This window comes from Siphateles boraxobius, unplaced genomic scaffold (genome assembly GCF_051911475.1).
Source record: "Siphateles boraxobius isolate OS27281-9 unplaced genomic scaffold, OSU_SipBor_1 25, whole genome shotgun sequence".
NCBI classification, from domain to species: Eukaryota; Metazoa; Chordata; class Actinopteri; order Cypriniformes; family Leuciscidae; genus Siphateles; species Siphateles boraxobius.
In genome coordinates, this window is record NW_027508866.1 from 1,389,637 (window position 1) to 1,410,325 (window position 20,689).

General features: G+C 36.7%; 1 protein-coding gene across 2 annotated transcripts in view; it reads left to right on the top strand.

Annotated features, from left to right (window-relative positions):
- Positions 1–20,689, top strand: part of cacna1eb (calcium channel, voltage-dependent, R type, alpha 1E subunit b) — a 131,008-nt gene that overhangs the window by 70,024 nt on the left and 40,295 nt on the right. For both annotated transcript variants that reach the window (XM_077242049.1, XM_077242050.1), the window contains 14 exons: positions 127–401; positions 3,041–3,197; positions 3,307–3,436; positions 5,866–5,925; positions 6,345–6,451; positions 9,678–9,774; positions 12,284–12,444; positions 15,024–15,161; positions 18,711–18,912; positions 19,170–19,334; positions 19,549–19,659; positions 19,764–19,844; positions 20,052–20,171; positions 20,485–20,550. In XM_077242049.1, the coding sequence (XP_077098164.1) occupies positions 127–401; positions 3,041–3,197; positions 3,307–3,436; positions 5,866–5,925; positions 6,345–6,451; positions 9,678–9,774; positions 12,284–12,444; positions 15,024–15,161; positions 18,711–18,912; positions 19,170–19,334; positions 19,549–19,659; positions 19,764–19,844; positions 20,052–20,171; positions 20,485–20,550 (1,870 nt within the window). The remainder of the gene's footprint in view (positions 1–126; positions 402–3,040; positions 3,198–3,306; positions 3,437–5,865; positions 5,926–6,344; positions 6,452–9,677; positions 9,775–12,283; positions 12,445–15,023; positions 15,162–18,710; positions 18,913–19,169; positions 19,335–19,548; positions 19,660–19,763; positions 19,845–20,051; positions 20,172–20,484; positions 20,551–20,689) is intronic.

Sequence of the window (20,689 nt, forward strand, 5' to 3'; positions counted from 1 at the left end):
GTTGAAAGTAACTCCCAGCTTGGTTTTCTATTTGTAGAAGTTGTTCTGCAAAGCACAGAACAGAGCAAAGTTATGTGAAATTATTTTTCAAGATCAAACATTCACACCTGTACATTTGTATTTAAGGGAGTTTGTGGGAGATGTGACAGGACTTTCCCAAGCATCTGGCCTTCAGGAGCTTCAGTCTGTCCGTACTGAAATGGAGGATCAAGCAGAAAGCCAGGAAACTCCATTTCTGAGGCACAAAGAAGACTTTACATCAGAATCTAAATACATTACAGGGGAAGTCTCAGACATTGAGAACAACGGCAGCTATCTTAACCAGGATGCGTGTATAACAGAAACCTGCATTAGAAGAGAGACGTCAGCCCAGCCTTTGTTGGAAATGGCACCAATGAGTGGTATTTGAGCTGTCTGTCAATTATTCCCTCCATCCATCCATTCTGCTTCTGTTTTTTTAAATTACATCTTTACTGTGCAGAGTATGATTCCTCTAGCTTGGTCTTCTTGTACAGTTTTTTTCTGTCATATCATAACAATTTCTAGAGTGTCAGATGCTTTGGAAATGAAGCACCAAACCAAAACAGTTTGATAGTAAACAAAAATATAATATCTTTAAAATGTGAAATCAATATAATTATGATATTGTAATATAAACCCCCTAATACGTCTAGCTTCTTAAGTGACAGGTATGCAGCAAATACTATGAAGTTTGGTTAGCATAGTATTTAATGTTAATGTTTTCTCCTCCCTTTTACAAGTTTATCTAAGGACTTGTAACTGGTAACATGTAACATTTGCCATGACTATTTTAAATCCTGTCATGTGGTTACAAATGCGTTTTCAAAATTACTAATTTTCCAAAATGTCTCTTAATTAAAGATCATAAAGCTGGGTACGTAACGATTATAAAAGAAGTATCAGAATGATGTTGGGAGTACAGCATGTCAAGCAATCTCCAAAAATAATTTTGTCTGAACTACCTATTTGCATTTAGCAATGTTTTTATTAAACTTTATCAGAACATGTGTGCGAGAACCATTACTATAATACAATGTGCAATGAATGAAGTATGAGTTTGAAATAAGCAGTTTCCAGCAATGAAGTGGCCCTTGTGTTTGGGTTTTTTTTTCAGTTTGAAATTCTTAATGATCAAAGTGCAACAGTGAAGTAGTTCAGTGGCTGATGGTGGCTGAGTCCTGAAGGAGGGGTAGACTGCAGCCATTGATTCTGTTTGCAAAGCGGATAATTTGCTAAAGTAAGGACAGATTTATTTAAAGAGACACAGAAGTGGGTCATCAATGCCTGTGGCAATCTCAGAAAATAAAGAGCAGTTTGTCTTTAGAGTATTCCGCTCCATTGCTGTAGTAGTCTTGGAGCTGGGTGTTGCGTGAAAGCTAGGTTACTGTTAACTCAGGCGAATCTACAGTAAATCTCATTCAGGTTATTTACATCTAATATATTTGTACTTAAATATCACTTAAAACAGTTATGAAACATTTCACACAATGGGCTCATGCCTGTGCATGCCATAAGTGGAATGAAAAGCAAATTACCCAACTGCATCTCAGATAAGCAAAATCACAAGAAATCATGGTCAAGGTCAAAACCTAGAAGATACAGAGCCTAGCAACAGAGAATCCAATGATTTGTATCAAGAAAAGTATAGGCACAACAATTCAGAAATAACGTTTTATACAGTTCAATGCATGTTTAATGAAAGCCTAAACATATGGACTCTGAGACCAGCAACACAGCTTGCCAGCTATTTGCCCTGATATATTTACCCTGGCAATCACACTCCATTCACAGAGCCAAAGCCACTCTGAAATCTGATTGTAGCATATGAGATCGCTACATTGCATGAAGAACTTTTTCAAACATTAACCAAGTATGTTCTATAAAGTATGCACATATGTAGTATGAATAGAATGCAATGCCATGCAGGCATTGTCATGTGGCACGCATCAGTGGTGTCGCTTATCCAACATCTACAACTCTTTTCCTGTGGCCCCATGGGATAGTAAGTGTCCATCAAATGCACGCTTCAGAATATTAGAGAAAGCATTAGTTCATCCTGGTATTTCTTGTGTATTTTTTTTTATTTATATGTTTTAATACTTCAAATTCTGACATACTGTGCACTGCTATTCACATACTATGTAATATGGAAGTAAACATATTTGAACGTAGGGGTGATAGGGGTTAAATCCTCAACTGTCTGGCGATTAGAAGTTTGCACAGGCTTTAAGTTGACGCCCAAAGTTGCCCTGTATCTGAGATGATTTGTTCTGATCTGACCCGGCGACCGGTACTTTCACATTTTAAGATGGAAACCAAACTGAACCTCAAAATTGCACACTCAAATAACCTGTAAACATTTAACCTTGACAAAATTACAAAAACATTTTTGACAGAAATTCCCAAATAAACATTGTAAATATACTCTTTCCACAACAACATACTAAATTGTGTCTAAAATGCAGAGAGTTAATAACTAAATCATAAATAATACACAGCAATACATTACATAAGTGTATTTATTGTAATATTATTTATGGAACTTTTCACAAGGACATTTTTCACATGTTTTTGTTAAATGTTCATGCATATTTAAATTTAACATTTAACATTTATCAAAAAGATTTAGTTTTTTTTTGTCAAGTAAAATATAATTTTTGAAATATCAAAAAAGAAATTCCGTTTTAGCCACAGTAAATTTGACTAAAATTAACGACAGCTAGCTAAGAACTGAAAAGCAAGTTAACTATAATATATATATATATATGTTTTTTTTTTTTTTTTTTTTTTCAAAATCAAATCCAAATTTATGCATGAAAAACTGAAACCAAAATCCAATGTTTCTTTAGATATTCTTGTGCTTGGGTCGGGTTAGCAGGCCTTTACTTACAATTAATAAGAAAGCCACTATAGTATATGGTGCATTTCTTGAAAATAGGTTCAAGAATAGTTCTTTTTATATTTAGATCTGAATGAAGTGCTGAAATTAGTTTTGTTCTCTTGATTTAACCCATCACAGTCAGTTTCAAGGATGTTGAAGCCAGTCACTCAGATAAAGCTGACGATGATGACGACGATGATGATGATGATGATGATGATGAGAATGGAGGTGAACAGTCGACTGTCCCCAAACCTGACATACCAGACAGCATGTTCATATTCAAAAGCACAAATCCGTAAGTGTTTACACAATCTCACATCTATAGTTGTTTGTACAATAGACCGTGCATGAATAAAACGGGACAAATATAACATCTAAACTAATTTTCCTTTCTGTAACTAAAGCATAAGAAGGATCTGCCACTATGTGGTGACCCTGCGGTACTTTGAGATGACCATTCTCCTGGTGATTGTGGCCAGCAGTATTGCACTAGCTGCTGAGGACCCTGTGTGCGCCAGTTCAGAGAGGAATAAAGTAAACTATTGTATTTCAACATATTGAATTATTAAGGACTCATATCATTAATAATGTAATGAGTATTTTGATTTTAAAGTGCCCCTTTTTGCTTTTTTAAATGTTCTGTAGCCTAATTTTGTTTTGTAGTCTCCTACAATAGGCTTACATGCATCCTCGGTAAAAAATAAAAAACTTATCTAATAATATATATTGTACATCAGCTAATTTCTCACAAGGGTCTGAAAACAATTTGTTTAAAGATTCAGTCTCTCTAAAAAACTCCTTTCTGCAAGCCTACTCTGCTCTGATTGGTCAGATGGCTCAGTCTGTTGTGATTGGTCTACTCTGCTCTGATTGGTCAGATGGCCCAGTCTGTTGTGATTGATCTACTGTGCTCTGATTGGTCAGATGGCTCAGTCTGTTGTGATTGATCTACTGTGCTCTGATTGGTCAGATGGCTCAGTCTGTAGTGATTGGTCTACTCTGCTCTGATTGGTCAGATGGCCCAGTCTGTTGTGATTGATCTACTGTGCTCTGATTGGTCAGATGGCTCAGTCTGTTGTGATTGATCTACTGTGCTCTGATTGGTCAGATGGCCCAGTCTGTTGTGATTGGTCTACTCTGCTCTGATTGGTCAGATGGCCCAGTCTGTTGTGATTGGTCTACTCTGCTCTGATTGGTCAGATGGCTCAGTCTGTTGTGATTGGTCTACTCTGCTCTGATTTGTCAGATGGCCCAGTCTGTTGTGATTGGTCTACTCTGCTCTGATTGGTCAGATGGCCAAGTCTGTTGTGTTTGGTCTACTCTGCTCTGATTGGTCAGATGGCCCAGTCTGTTGTGATTGGTCTACTCTGCTCTGATTGGCCAGATGGTTCAGTCTGTTGTGATTGGTCTACTCTGCTCTGATTGGTCAGATGGCTCAGTCTGTTGTGATTGGTCTACTCTGCTCTGATTGGTCAGATAGCCCAGTCTGTTGTGATTGGTCTACTCTGCTCTGATTGGTCAGATGGCCAAGTCTGTTGTGATTGGTCTACTCTGCTCTGATTGGTCAGATGGCCCAGTCTGTTGTGATTGGTCTACTCTGCTCTGATTGGTCAGATGGCTCAGTCTGTTGTGATTGGTCTACTCTGCTCTGATTGGTCAGATGGTTCAGTCTGTTGTGATTGGTCTACTCTGCTCTGATTGGTCAGATGGCTCAGTCTGTTGTGATTGGTCTACTCTGCTCTGATTGGTCAGATAGCCCAGTCTGTTGTGATTGGTCTACTCTGCTCTGATTGGTCAGATGGCCAAGTCTGTTGTGATTGGTCTACTCTGCTCTGATTGGTCAGATGGCCCAGTCTGTTGTGATTGGTCTACTCTGCTCTGATTGGTCAGATGGCTCAGTCTGTTGTGATTGGTCTACTCTGCTCTGATTGGTCAGATGGTTCAGTCTGTTGTGATTGGTCTACTCTGCTCTGATTGGTCAGATGGCTCAGTCTGTTGTGATTGGTCTACTCTGCTCTGATTGGTCAGATGGCCAAGTCTGTTGTGATTGGTCTACTCTGCTCTGATTGGTCAGATGGCCCAGTCTGTTGTGATTGGTCTACTCTGCTCTGATTGGTCAGATTGCTCAGTCTGTTGTGATTGTTCTACTCTGCTCTGATTGGTCAGATTGCCCAGTCTGTTGTGATTGGTCTACTCTGCTCTGATTGGTCAGATGGGCCATTCTGTTGTGATTGGTCTACTCTGCTCTGATTGGTCAGATGGCCCAGTCTGTTGTGATTGGTCTACTCTGCTCTGATTGGTCAGATGGCTCATTCTGTTGTGATCGGTCTACTCTGCTCTGATTGGTCAGATGGTTCAGTCTGTTGTGATTGGTCTACTCTGCTCTGATTGGTCAGATTGCCCAGTCTGTTGTGATTGGTCTACTCTGCTCTGATTGGTCAGATGGCCCAGTCTGTTGTGATTGGTCTACTCTGCTCTGATTGGTCAGATGGGCCAGTCTGTTGTGATTGGTCTATGATGCTCTGATTGGTCAGATGGCCCAGTCTGTTGTGATTGGTCTACTCTGCTCTGATTGGTCAGATGGCTCAGTCTGTTGTGATTGGTCTACTCTACTCTGATTCTGATTGGTCATAAAGGAAACGTCTAGACTATTACCATACCTGAATTTCAGCTCCGGAGGCTTCGTCAGCGCTTGATACACCGTGATACGAACATTAACGATGGAAGTGATACTGGAATTGCTGACGACTTGTTTCGGCAGTTCAAACTAACAGTTAAACAGTTAAAACAGTTAAAACCCTTTCAGACCTCCACATTCACAAACAGTTATATTACACACTGCATGAAAGGTAATATTCGAAAAAGCATAAAAGGGGCACATTAAATCAGCATGCCGATTCTTGTCCTGTCTTCTGACACAAAAATGCAAATAAAAGTGACAGGGTTGTTTACTGTGTTTGCAGGTTCTCCGTTACTTTGATTATGTTTTCACTGGCGTTTTCACATTTGAGATGATTATAAAGGTATCTGCTTTCTTACTTCAAACATGATTTAAATAACTGTTAAATCAAAGGTTTTGTAAGGAATTTTGATAACTTCATGACATGCCCTCTTCCAAAACCCTGCCCTCCAAACACATTTCACCTAACCCGATTTAAGGAAACTCCAAATCATTGACTGGCAGTTAGGCTTTATGATTAGATAGATTAGAGAGTATTAATTAAAGAGTAGAGAGATTAGATTAAAAAGGTGTGGGCTTCTCCCCTAATACTTTTTCAATTCTAGGGACAACAAAGAGTCAGATGTGATATGTAATTTCAATTATTATTTTATTTTGTATATATAGATATATAGGTAAACATATATAGAATTTTACTTATAATATACCAAAAATTATATGCTCTATATTCTCTATAATATTGTAAAATGCCATTTTATACAGATGATTGACCAGGGCCTCATTCTTCATGATGGATCATATTTCCGGGACTTGTGGAACATTCTAGACTTTATTGTGGTGGTTGGAGCTCTTATTGCCTTTGCATTGACGTAAGTATTTCAAGTGATATCCATCTTCCTTGTGTGAAAAGTTTTTGCATAAAGTCAGATTTCTGATTCTAACCTGTAATCATTTTGCTTTAGAGACATCTGGGGATAACTCCAGATTCCAGACCGGATAACATTGAATAACTTTAAACAAATATGTTTCCCTACCTACATTTTTGCAAAACTACAAAAATTTACCTATACATACAATTCACTGCGGTTTCCAGCTTAAATAGTTCACCCAAAGATGAAAAAAAAAATATTCTTCACTCACCCTTATGTCTTTCCAAACCCGTTTATATTTTAAATTATCTTAATTTCCTTCCCTCCATTGACAGCCCATGCAACTACCACTTTGTCGCTTCAATAAGTTCATAAAGAGATGGTAAATCTATATGAATTGGGGCTGCACGATACAACAAATTATCACAAATGTACATATTGTGATATGCATATCACAACGGTTTGTGATAACTGCATGATTTTAATACTCCAAAAAATACAACCAAAAAAATTAGGTTGAGGCAGACAGCAGAGAGAAGACTGGACACATGACTGTTACATAAGTGTGAAATGTTTAATGTTGTTAAATGCAATAAGCGAAGTACTCACGCACACAGAAAGCCGCCTCTCGGACAGCGAGTAATCCCTAATTCAGTTCTCTTCCGCAGATTATATGGCCAAATACACACAAGTTATTAATTAATAACGGAATTGTATTCTAAAGTCTTACCGATATAGGCAAGTAGGTGAACTTCTATAATTGGATATTCATTGTGAGTGAATGTGGTTGATTAGTCGTTTTATTTTCAGGTCTCAATGGCTAATCAGACCATTATTTTCCTGGCTAGAAGTCAATCATAGGGACAGAGGTAGTTTTATTTTTATGTTAGGAAACTTAGAAGTTGCAAAAAAGCAGGATTTAAGTTTAATTCTACCCAGATTAGGCCACTAGTCATTAATAACCATCAGCATCAAAGTCTTTATTTTTACTCGAACCTGTCCATTCTTACAGTGCAGTCACATTAGCAAAAGGTTCATTTTCTACGGTTAATAGTGTAGCGATGTATTAAAACAAACAGCTTTATGTTGGTCTACTACATGACCAGTGAATCCATTTCGAAATCTTTCACCCTCACCTGAAATTCCCATTTGCGTGGATTCTGAAATTACTGAATTTCCCCCTGAAAATTCGAAACAAAGTTAAATGTGACCACACATTTAGGCTCCTGTTGACAACAGTACTAGACCGAGAATAGTAGACTGGCCTGTGGGTTTATGTGTTATTTGATAGATTGGGAAGGTTGGAGTCCAGAGGATCACACTTGCTAAATTTTGTAGTTTATGCAGGCTATAAACAGGTATAGTCATCATTTAATACCAAATGCTCTATGCTAATTGTAGGGTATAGTATGTAAAAAAGAGTACAGTATGTATGATAAGCCAAACAATCTCTTCATTATTTTTGTGTGCAACTTCATCAGTGGACCTCGGGCAGTAGAGAAGCTGGTGGCAACTGCACTAGTGGAGGTGGTGTGTTAAGAGATTTGGCTATATGAGATATCAACATCCAAATGCAGTCTATACATTTCATATGCTTTCTTAATAGCAGGCCAAATCCTGTTCTATTTTTAAAGCATCTTGCGGGCTGATCAGAGCAGGCTATGGGCCCGTGGGCTGTACTTTGGACACCCTTCATTTAAGTTATATAAGTCCACAGTGGTTGGTGACTACTCTTGTATGCTTGATGTTTGCTAATATATTCTATAATGGTACACATACAAATTTCACACATATATAGTTACTTTCTGATTTATGCTAGCCATTTTGAAGAATATATGTGAAATATGATCTTAAATATATATATTATCTTCAGTTGAATGGTCGTGTCCTATAATTTTAAGAGTCTATATGGGAAACAATTGAGAGAAGTCCTAAATTCCACATAGATAATTCCACAGGTAATATCTTATTAATATTATCTGAAAACTGCCAAGCATTAGACATATGTACAAAAAAAAAAAAAAACATTTTTCAGCAGATAAGATTTCTCACAATTTATAAAAAATGTTAAGAGTCATTTTTGCTTTTAAAAAAAAGCATATTTGTTTGTGTTGTTATTTAAGGAAATATTTATGTAAAAGGATATTCTAGACTTTCAAAAATATGCTCTGGTTGATCTCAGGCACTAGCTTGATTATTTAATGGTTTTACACACACTTGAGATGTTCATATGTTCTTTCTCTTTTAATGCTACTCTGTTATTGTTTTGGATTGTGTCTCTGTGGCTGCCAGGAATTTAATGGGGTAACAGCAAATGCTTCTCATTTGTCTCATTGTCTGTCCATTTTAATATCAATTCGGATGCCACCGATCATTTATTTGTGTGTGTGTGGGTGTTTGTTTGTGTGTGTGTGTGTTAATATGGTGATGTCTGATCCATGTTTGCAATTACTAACGAACAAATTTCCATTCATTCTCTCAGTATATCAGCCATACATAGATATTTTTAGGTAATGCATTATATTACGGCTGTCAATTTAACTTGTTAATTTAGTGTGATTCATTATTTAAAAACAATGTATGCAATTAATCAAGACCTCATGCCCATTAGTACATTTTATAATAAGAAATGTTCCTACCATGAAAGCAGTCCAAGCTTGAAGAGCCACTTTCATGTTTTTGAATGAATTAGTCTCAAGATACATTTTTTAAATGCTGATTTTAATATGGCACCATCTTATCAGTGTACTTAGGTTTTTCTTTGATATGTTGACGATATGTCAGTCGGCTTATACTGACACCCAAGGGCATGAGTGCAGAATAATGCAAATCTTTCAGTTACCAATTCAACTTTCAGTATGCAATTCACAGCAAACAAAGATGACTTTTTATGAGTAAAAGCATCCATTAACATAGGGTTAGCAAATTAAAGTGAGTAGTATTCAGCTGGTCATGTGATCTCAACATGTTGGCCCTCATGTGACCCGCTTCTTGCAAAATAAAAAAACTTTTTTTGCGTTACTGATACATTTTTTAAGAGAGCGGTTACTTGTATAAAAGTTTTATTTTTGATTTGGGTGCTAAAATATATGATTAATTGCAAGAAATTGTATATAAATGTTTTATTTATTGACAGCCGTAATACCTGTGTGTGATTTTTTTTTCTTTTTAAAAATGTTTTAAATAATAAATATTAAAATATTTTAATATGTTTTGTTAATCACAGAAACAACAAAGGCAGAGACATAAAGACCATTAAGTCCTTGAGGGTTCTCAGAGTTCTCCGTCCTCTCAAGACCATCAAAAGACTTCCAAAGCTCAAGGTATCTGCTCTTTCACAATTTAAATATGTTTAGATCAGCATGCTTTTCATTCCTCTCAATTCTGCCTTTTTTCAGTTTGCCTACCACACTGAAATATCTGTAGGACTGGTGTTTTTTCAGATGGGGTGGGAACTCCAAAGGGTTCAGCTTAGGTCCCCTTTTTGGAGTTCCTGTCCCCCTTTGTAGATGTCCAGGCTGCAGATATATCTCTCTCATAAATATCTAGTTCAGTCATGAAACTCTAGATGGCGCAGACTGATAGATCCTTTTAGAGATGCACCGATTACAATTTTCTAGGCGATTCCGATTTTTCATTGAGTTTGACCTGCTGATACAGATTTTAGCCGATTACGATTTCATTTTTTCTAACCACTTTACAAAACACACAAATATTTATTTTCTCTCTTTTCTTTGGTAGAACATTTTCAATTTTGCATAGAACATTTTTTGAACAGTAATCGCTATAAAATAGAACTATATAAATGACTCCTGGTGTGGGAAATTCATCTAAATTGCAGTGCTATGGAAGAACCATCTCCTCCTTTTCACATCCAATATCCAACTAAACAAAATGTGTTAATTTCAAAAAGAAAATTATTTTTCTTTTCTGACATAGCCTACTCCAGTTCTTGTTAAAACACACCAGACATGCATATTCTGTGCATTTTGGGCTCTTTTTGTGTGAAATCACATTGACTACTTTTACAAGCAGCCAATATTTGGGTTATGGTCGGGTTAAGGTCACTATTCGGGTTTCTGAAACATTAGGAATAACCCGTTTACATGCGTGAGCAGAGAGAGTTGCTCCTGTATACATGGAATTGCAATATCCCAATGTAAACGGCGACGCACGATTAGCGTCCGGACAACCTTAAGACGCAATATGCGTCATTTACGATTCATCTTCCTGTATCCAAAGACAACAACAACAGCAGCACGCGGATAATGAATAGTTTGAGGCAGATAGCGATCGCCTTTGTTTGCGCTTTGGTGCTGGTACTGACCTCGCTCCAAAAGTATGCTGTGCTGCGTCTCGCCATGTTTACTTCCGGTATACTGCACGCGGGTTTTTGTATGAACCGAGAAATTCCTCTAATCAAAAGACCAAGATTCCTTGCGAATAGAACATGCGCAGAACACAAATCATTATGGGGATATGCCGATACGCGTTTACATGACCAAAAATTCGGGTTAGAAAAGGGGTACCCCAGGATCATATCCGGGTTTTTAAAATCCGGGATATGATCATATTCGGGTTTTTGCCGGTGTTTACATGGCCGTGCGTGACCGGGTTATTGCTAATATCCGGGTTTTGAACGGGTTATTGGCTGCATGTAAACGTAGTCACTGATTTTGTCCATCAAAAGTGTGCTTTCTCTTTAATTGAGCGTGAGCAGTGCAGGAAAAATAGATTGATTTAAATTACAATCAGTACATGTACTGTACCACCTTGATCTATAATTATCTTTAATAAAAAATGCTATGCTGTAGTTATTTCTTTTAAGTCTGTTTATTTTTCACTCTAATTTTGATGATAAACTAATGTTTAGTATATAGTGTATATGTGTTATGTATTTCAAACACTTATACACTCTAGTCAAGAAATATTCCAAGAATATTCCTTTGAAACAGTCTCACAAAAACACTCAAATTCAATGAATTCATTAGGACGCTCTGATGTCCAAATATGAGTAATCCCTCTGTGAATAATTAAAAGTAGACTAAATATAACCTGCAGCACTTGACATTTTTCATTTTAAATCAATTTGCAGTAATATACAGAGCCAGAATTTTCAGAATTATCATCAGACCATTTAACTAAACCATAATTGAATTAGTGATGGGAGATCTTTGGGGATAGGGATGGCAAAGACAAATGAAGTTACTCGTCATGTGCACTTAATTCCCAACCTTATCTCATGAGAAAACTTATAACTATTTTATGCAGTGGCAATTTATTATGATATTATTCTTCTGTGAATGTAACATTTTTTAGAAATAATGTAAGGTCCACCCTTAAACCAGTGGTGTGCAGTGGTGTTTGAAACGAGGTGTAACATTGTCTGTCTGAGCTAGTGATCTAGTGTTGTATCAGTTTTCCCATATCTGATGCTAATCTCATTAGCTGTATCTAGATTAACCATATGAAATCTGAAAAAAAGCAAAAAACGGTACTGACTGAAAAAAGTATTACTTGCAAATAAAAGTGCAGGCAATGATGTGTGCAGTGTTCATCATGATACACTTTTTTACTGATAGAATAATTATTCCAGACTTTATGTAGACATTTGTAAAAAAATAAATTAAAAAAAAGAGAAATAAATAAAAATAAATGCGGATTGATTGTTTAGTTATACTGTATGTAACTCATGATTTGTTATACCGTACATGGCAAAAAAGTGGCATATGAAACTCGCCTCATTTGCATTCCTGTTTGAAAACCTGTTTAGGAAGGGATATATGTAATATGATCATTATTTCTTCTGTTTGAATGTGTTGTGTCATGCAGGCTGTGTTCGATTGTGTGGTCACATCCTTGAAGAACGTCCTCAACATTCTCATCGTGTACAAGCTCTTCATGTTCATCTTTGCTGTCATTGCAGTGCAGCTCTTTAAGGGAAAGTTCTTTTACTGTACTGATGGCTCAATGGGCACCCAGAAAGAATGCCAGTAAGTGCAGGCGTATGCCATATATTTTAAGAGAGAGGGTGGACAATGTTCACAACAAGCTAATTTATGACTGTTTTAGTGCAAGATATCCTTACTAACGTTGTAGGTAGACTGAAACTAAATTTAAAAAAATGAAACTTGGCTTACAGTGATAACTATTTACAATTTACTATTTAATATAAACATTTAACGTCTATTCCCTAAATAGTTGTAGGAGTGTGGGATTAAAATTATTCAACACTTACACTTAATTTGGAGATGATGCATGTATATATAGTTGTAATCGAAATTATTCAACCCCCATTCAGGTTTATTGGCAAAATTTTCAGCTGTTTGCAAATAACAAATCAAACAAAAGTAATTGAAATAGCTCTACAGATGTTTCGAGTGGTTTCCCCAAATTCAACGAAAATGACTTCTGCAGTCTCAAAATTATTCAACCCCTTCTTGGCAAGCATCTATAGTACTTATTACTCAAGTACTACTTGACCTGCTGCAAACGAGATGTATAACCAGACAGCAGCTTCTGGTAGCGTTTCTGAGGAATCTGAGCCAGTTCCTCATCAGCAATGGCCTTCAGTTCAGTGATATACTTGAGTTTGTGTGCTGCAACCACCTTCTTCAAATCCTACCAGAGAATATCTATGGGGTTCAAGTCAGGTGACTGTTATGCCATGTAGACTCTTCCAGCACTTCTTCTGAAACCAAACCTTGGTGGAATTTGAGGTATGCTTGGGATCATTGACCTGTTGGAAGGTCCAATGACACCCAAGCTTCAGCTTCCTCACTGACGGCATGACGTTTTCTCCAATTAAACTTCAATTAATTAATCTTGCCTTGCACACGCTGCAGGTTTTCAAACCATTTCAAGTTTGATATTTACATGCGATTGTGGTGGGAGGCTGGTATTACAGGTAAAGCGAATTTCGACTACGCCACCCGGGGAATTGCGCCCCGGGAAATATGGACAACACCCAAATTATTATTCTTAGGTCACTCAGGTTCACGTCCCTAATAAAGGTAGGCAGAGACTTGGATATGAAAACTGTACAAAAGTTTTATTAATACAGAGTTAATTTAAAGCAGCAGGATAAATCACATTAAAAAAAGGGCAAACTGGAGCATTACTGGCAAGTGTTTTCTGTAACAAAAAGACATTAAAAATAAACAAAGACGTACACATTGGAATACATGAAAACACACACACACAACCTTTTCTTTACTAATACACTGGTCACAAAGACACAACAACAAAAGAACACACAGACTGATAGGGCTGAGATAAACCGCGGGGAGAGGATCACTAAACTAATCCACCGTAAGCACACTTACACACACACCAAAGACTTCAAAAGTGTCACAGCAAACATTCGGAGAAACACCACCACCACCACAAGGGATCCTCAACCCAGGGAACCCCAGCACCTGAGAGGAGATCACAAAAGAAAAAGAAACAAAACAATAAATGACAGGCTTCAGAGTACTAACTGCAGTAAGCTCAGTTGGATAGTGTTTATGGTACAATCATGAGCAGATAGTAATAATATCAACTAGTAAACAATCACAAATAGCATACAAAAGTATAATCAACGGAAAGAAAAACAAAACAAATAAATAACTCAATGCCCGCGATGGGCTCACAAGCAGATGGTTTGGTGCTCCGATTTTTAGGCACTAATAACGTTAAGCGTCCGCCTCCAAAGTTCAGCACACAAAGTAGTGTTAGCTCAATATATCAAGTAAAACCAGACAGCAACGATCCCCCTCGTCAGTGGGGTGACACGATCTTCTCACAGACGGCACGAGGAAGCAACAAGTTGTTACTGTAAACTGTAGCAACAGCAGAAAAGGCAAAAGCTGGAACCGATTATAACACCAGCAGGCAAAACAAATCGCCCGGACGAGAGGGAAAATCCTAAGCCAATGCAAAGAAAACTTCACTAAGATTTTATGCCTCAATTGTTAAATTTTCAGCTCGTTAGAAGCTGAATTACTTTTTAATTAGCCTTCCCATTCTCTAAATTGTAACACACATGAAAACAAGAGGTGAGATTTATCGCATGAATATCCAATCATATCCAATCACAGCGCGATGGAGGCATTGCCTCCTCTCACATGACTTTCCCTCATTCATTCTCAATTACCCCCCACTAAACCCACCACAGGCTTAAGTGGATCTATTAAAAGTCAATGGTCTTAGGGGAGGCAAGAGAGACGCGGCGTCCCACTGTAACTTCACCTGCTGGTGACTGTTTCTCTAGAGAAATATATAATGTATGGTAATAATATGTCCATTAATGTAGTTAAAACCATTTCCAAACCTATCATTTGTCTACCTTGTAGACATTTTTGAAACTTAAATTTTTTTGCAGAGTAATAAATGACTTTAAATAAATAGTTTTTCTGGATTGGGAAGTTTTTTTTACAATATTTCTACAGAGAAAATCAAACTATTGTATTTCAAAAGTACAGAAAATACAGGAAAAATCTGGTAAAGCTGTACAATGGTCAGTAACTTTTCAGTTACATTTTCTTGGTTTGCTTGTTTGCACCTGTTTTAATTGTTTTGTGTTGTGTAGGGGCTACTACATTGACTATGCGAGGGACAGGAAGGAGGTGAAGAAGAGGGAGTGGAGGAGACACGAGTTCCACTATGATAATGTCCTCTGGGCTCTTCTTACACTCTTCACTGTGTCCACAGGAGAGGGCTGGCCACAGTAAGTCCATTTATTTATATATTGCACAGGACTTCGTATATTGTTGATTATTTTTTTGTTTTACATAAATATTCACACTCTGCATAATTTAAGTATAATTTAAAATCAGTAGCTCTGTTTGCCTTGCTATTAGTCTGAAACTGCTTGATGGTTTTGAGACACTCCATAAGCATGTTAATATATCAGGTAACACTCAATGGCTTGGTGAAGTAGGGCTGTAGGAAGCTCTGGATGTTTCTTACTGTATGTTACGGAGCATCAAGACTGAGCATTTGGCAACATGTGATGCATTTTTGGTCAGCTCCCGAGATTGTTCTGCACATGGAGGAGATCTGAGAAGGATAGGGACTCTTCTGGAAGGAAGAGTCCTGTCAGCGCTGGGCTATTTTGTTGCCTTCTCGAGTACTAGTAACACATCTGCCAAGGAAATTTGTGTCAGTGTAGATTTAGCTCTCTATGTTTTGGTGTCAGACAGGTTGCCCTAAAAATGATCTGTTATGGTAGAGCTGGAGAATGGGGATGTACGTATGAATATAGGTGAATACGTAAGAGATGCAAGATACTTTTTTTTTTTCAAGTTGTTTAGTTCTATAGTTATATACACATATAGGCAATGCCTTTCTTTATGCATGACTGCCTGCTTAAAGACATGATGGTGAAAAAAATGACCTTATTCTAATTACTGAAGCAGTTCAAATTCATTTTAAATAAATTATATGTTAAAAAGGTTTTACTGCTCATTAAACTATCCAAAATCAGAGGACTGAAAGCAATAACAACGAAGCACTGGGCTTTGATTCCGTTGGGCTCAATATGCCAGAGAACCTTCTGTGCAAGAGCAAACCGAATCCAAAAATGCCAGAAACGTCAGCAAATGTCAAACATGAAAGAGCTGGGCTTCTCTTCAAACATAATAGATGTCACATTGTGAAAGCTTTGGCAGTGTTGAATGAACAAAATCAATTAACAGTTACCAGAACTTGTCCAGAAATGTTCTGAAATTTTGTTAAGTAAATGTGCTGTGCAAAAGCCTTTTCTTAAAAAACATTTATTTTAAGACATTTATTTATGTTTTACTTTAGTGCACTATTAGGAAATATCAATTGTATGCAAACCTTGCAATTGCAAATATTATAAGTGAAATGTTTGTATTAACAAAAGTAGTCATACAACAGATGGTATGGCCCACGCGGAGATATGATCTCATCATCATCAAATCAGTCCAGGGTTACATGAAGAGACAGAAAATCCCAGAAGAACTGTGGCAGCTTCTCCAAGATGCTTGAATATAACCTTTTTGCAAACTACAACCTGATCTCACAGGAAAGAATAACTGTTATGAGGTTGTGATTTTGCATGAATTCGAATGAATGTTAATCGTACAGAAATGTACGATTATCAGAAAACAGTAAGCATGAAGGTCCACCCCTAACCCCACCTTCAAACCTACCATCACTACCAAGCAGATCATACAAAAACATACGGATGAGATTGTTAGAAATCATATCAATTATCCACCAATTCGTCAAAACATAAAATGGTAATGAATTGCCATGAGATTGTGTTGGCAAACTACTGGAAGCAATCTCGAGGGGAACGAAGCCACCCAAGCATCTGATCGACTCAAAGCACAGTTTGCTTCCACCGTGTAATTTTTAAGATTTTGGATGTGGGTAAAAGAGAACTGTAGTTGTAGCAAAGGCAAGCAAGATCCTATCTTATCTAAATTATTAAGATCCTATCTTAATAATTTTAAGATTTATCTGTTCTTTAAATGGCTTAATTCCATTATTTGATTTATGAAGTCGATTCAGAGAGCTCAGAAACATTGGCCTCCGAAAGAAACATTTCTTCAATGTCGTGCAGTTATGAGAGCCGTGATGCAGCCAATTCTCCAATAATAAACTGTGTGTGCAGTCTGGATAAATGCTCACATATCTTCAAAAACCATTGCAAGTTCTGCAAGTCCCTTCTTTGAATGGATTTCATAACAGATCTTATTTTAATACAACAATTTTCTCCAATTATGGTAATTATTGACGTGCATATTTGTCCCTGTGATTAGCTAGCCAAATTGTTTAGTCTTGATAGTCAGATATTATGGGTGGCTTGAAGATTTCGTGTCAGATAGCAGTTCACAGTTAACTTCTCAAGTATAGCATTTTAGTCCTGTTGGAAAACATCAGTTTAGAACCAGAATGAGGCATGACACCTCGGTTTGTTACGATTCGTATGTTACAGGGTTACAGTCAAATCTAATGTACATTTAGGATCCATGTGGAGAGATGTTTATTTAATAGCTGATCTAAAGACTCAGTGTTTGAAAAGGCAGGGGAAACAATGTGGACTGTCATTGATTAATTCAATTTGGGTTGAGTAGCATGTCTATGAAGAAGCAGGAAGAGATTTAATGCTGCAGATTTTACTCTTTTACAGACTGTGATTTACATGTTTTGACAGTTATTAACTTTTTTATATTTTCATTTTTAAAGAAATTGTTATGTACATTTATAAAGACTATATTTTGTGTTATATTACTTTGGCATTACATTTCAGAAAACTAAGGGATAGTTCACCCAAAATTGAAAATTATCCCATAATTTACTCATCCTCAAGCCATCCTATGTGTATGACTTTCTTTTTTCAACCAAACACAATCGGAGTCATATTGAAAAAAATAAAATATGAGAAAACAAGAGTTTTTAAAGCTCCAAAAATTTCATCCATCCATCATAAAAGTAATCCATACGGCTCCAGTGGATTAATAAAGGCCTTCTGAAGTGAAGCGATGCGTTTTGTGTAAGAAAAATATCCATATTTATAACTTTATAACTATAATCATTAACTATAATCACTGGCTTCCAGTAACGGCCGAACGCGAGTTGAGTACCGGTGGAAGAGTTACCTCTGACCTGACACATGACATAAGATGTAGGAGTAGCTTAGGTGACCGTAGACACATCTCGTGGTTCAAACAATTAGGGCTGGGTAACAAACTCAAGCTCCTCCGACATTTCTTTTTAAAAATTCTTGTTTTAGACTTCCAATTCGTATCCGGTGTTTTGTCCGTGTTCATCAATATGTTACGTGTCGGGTCATGGGTAGGTTTATTTAATGAGAATAGAGCCACAATTTGGGAAAACAGGCAACATATTCAGTAAATAAATAAAGTCAAGTCACCTTTATTTATATGGTGCTTTATACAATACAGCTTTACAGTGATAAACATCAAAATAATGATCAACGATGCAAACAGAATTAAATTATGTAGTAAAACAGCTCTAAAAAGACAATAGTGGCATTTCTTTAACTGAAGTCAGTTCAGGGTAGATTAGTTTGGTTCAAGAACTGTAAACTTTCTCAATTATGAAATTGAGTTGAGTTCAATTCAGCTGATATCATCAGCATCCAGCTCAGTTCTCATCTGATAGTGTCAGTTCAGTCAAATCAATAATATTGCTGCAATTATGAATGGTAAAATATGACTTTCATTATTGGCTGAATTCATTAATTGCATTCATTATTTTTTCATATCCCTGCTTTCTACAGAGTTCTTCAACACTCTGTGGATGTCACTGAAGAAGACCACGGCCCAAGCAGAGGAAACCGAATGGAGATGTCCATTTTCTATGTCGTATACTTTGTGGTTTTTCCTTTCTTTTTTGTCAACATCTTTGTTGCTCTCATTATAATCACATTCCAGGAGCAGGGAGACAAAATGATGGAGGAGTGCAACTTAGAGAAAAACGAGGTGAATATACGTACATTTATATACAATGAACGTATGCAATATGCAGTGAGTAAAAAGACAAATATATGACCTCAAAATCCAGTAGATTGCATCAAGTTTTTTTTATATATATATTCCATGTTGCCATTTAGCATCATTAAATGATAGTCACACAATAATAATGAATAAACACTATAAATAAAGCTATTCTGCTGAGTTTCCAATCGGCAGTACTAGCCATCATGTTCCTTCACTGCTTTCTTTTCTCACTCTTTCAGCGGGCATGCATTGACTTTACCATCAGTGCAAAACCCCTAACAAGATACATGCCTCAGAACAGGCAGACCCTCCAGTACCGATTGTGGCACTTTGTGGTGTCACCATCATTCGAGTACACAGTTCTAGTCATGATTGCACTCAACACAGTAGTGCTCATGATGAAGGTATGACTTTCAAAATGCAATAACTTGGAAAGAATTATGTTAATTGAAACAAAAATGAAGCTATATAATTGTAAAATTGTATTTGAATTTATTTTATATTAAATGGATAAACTTGAGTGCCAATTAAATGGTCTTAAACTTGCTGAAATATCTGAAATATAATCTTTTAAGGTGGATACAGCATTTCTGATTTGATAACATTAAAACTTTTCAGTACCACTCTGCACCAGCTGCCTACGACATTGTCCTGAAGCACCTCAACACAGCGTTCACTGTGCTGTTCTCTCTGGAATGCATCTTAAAGATCATGGCCTTTGGATTCATAGTGAGTTTAAAAACATCACATTGATGTTAATGAGTGGCCTTTAAAGGAGAATACATCTATAATGTATTTGAATTGAATTACTTGTTTATTGTTTTCACTCACAGAACTATTTCCGTGATACATGGAACATCTTTGATTTTATCACAGTGCTGGGCAGTATAACTGAAATTGTGGTAGATTTACAGGTAGGAATATTTCACATCTATGGGTCTGAATATGAATCAAAGAGTGTGTAACACTGCCGTCGCTGGGGTTTCTGGTTTCTTAGCTCTGGCCCCCCTCTTTTTAACTTGTTTTCTAAAAATATCTAAAAATCATTAAAACAAGATAAATTGTCTATCAAGTACCCTTTGTCACAAGTACACAATTGCTTTTCTTTCTCTTTGATTTAGTCTGTGAACACCATCAATATGAGTTTTCTAAAGCTTTTCCGGGCAGCTAGACTCATTAAACTGTTGAGACAAGGCTACACAATACGGATTCTGCTGTGGACTTTTGTTCAGTCCTTCAAGGTAAAATTAATTTTGTACTAAATGCATCACTGTCCTTCATGGTCATGAAAAACCTGAAGGAAAAAAACAAAACAAGTAATTTTACAATTTCCGTGTCTGGAAAATATATAGAAATTACCAACATTTTAGTCACAGAGGTCATAGAAAAGTCATGGAAAATATATATTCTAGCTTTGTTCAGCTCAGCATCAACAACAAACTAGAACAAAAAATTTTTTTTTTTTTTTTTTTTTGATAGAGCTTGTTTTCAGTTCTGTCTGTACAGAATCTGCATCTTTATGTAATTACCATTTTTAATCTCTTCTTGTTTCAGGCTCTTCCATATGTTTGCCTCCTCATTGCCATGCTTTTCTTCATTTACGCCATTATTGGCATGCAGGTAGGTTTTTCATACCAATATGGATTGCATTTGTCAAAAATGATGTAATCTTTACAAATGTCATGTCATGCCTGTGTTCTTTGTGTCCTAAGACACTTATTTTGAAGTTAATTTCATTTCGTACTTCCTGTTTTTTTTC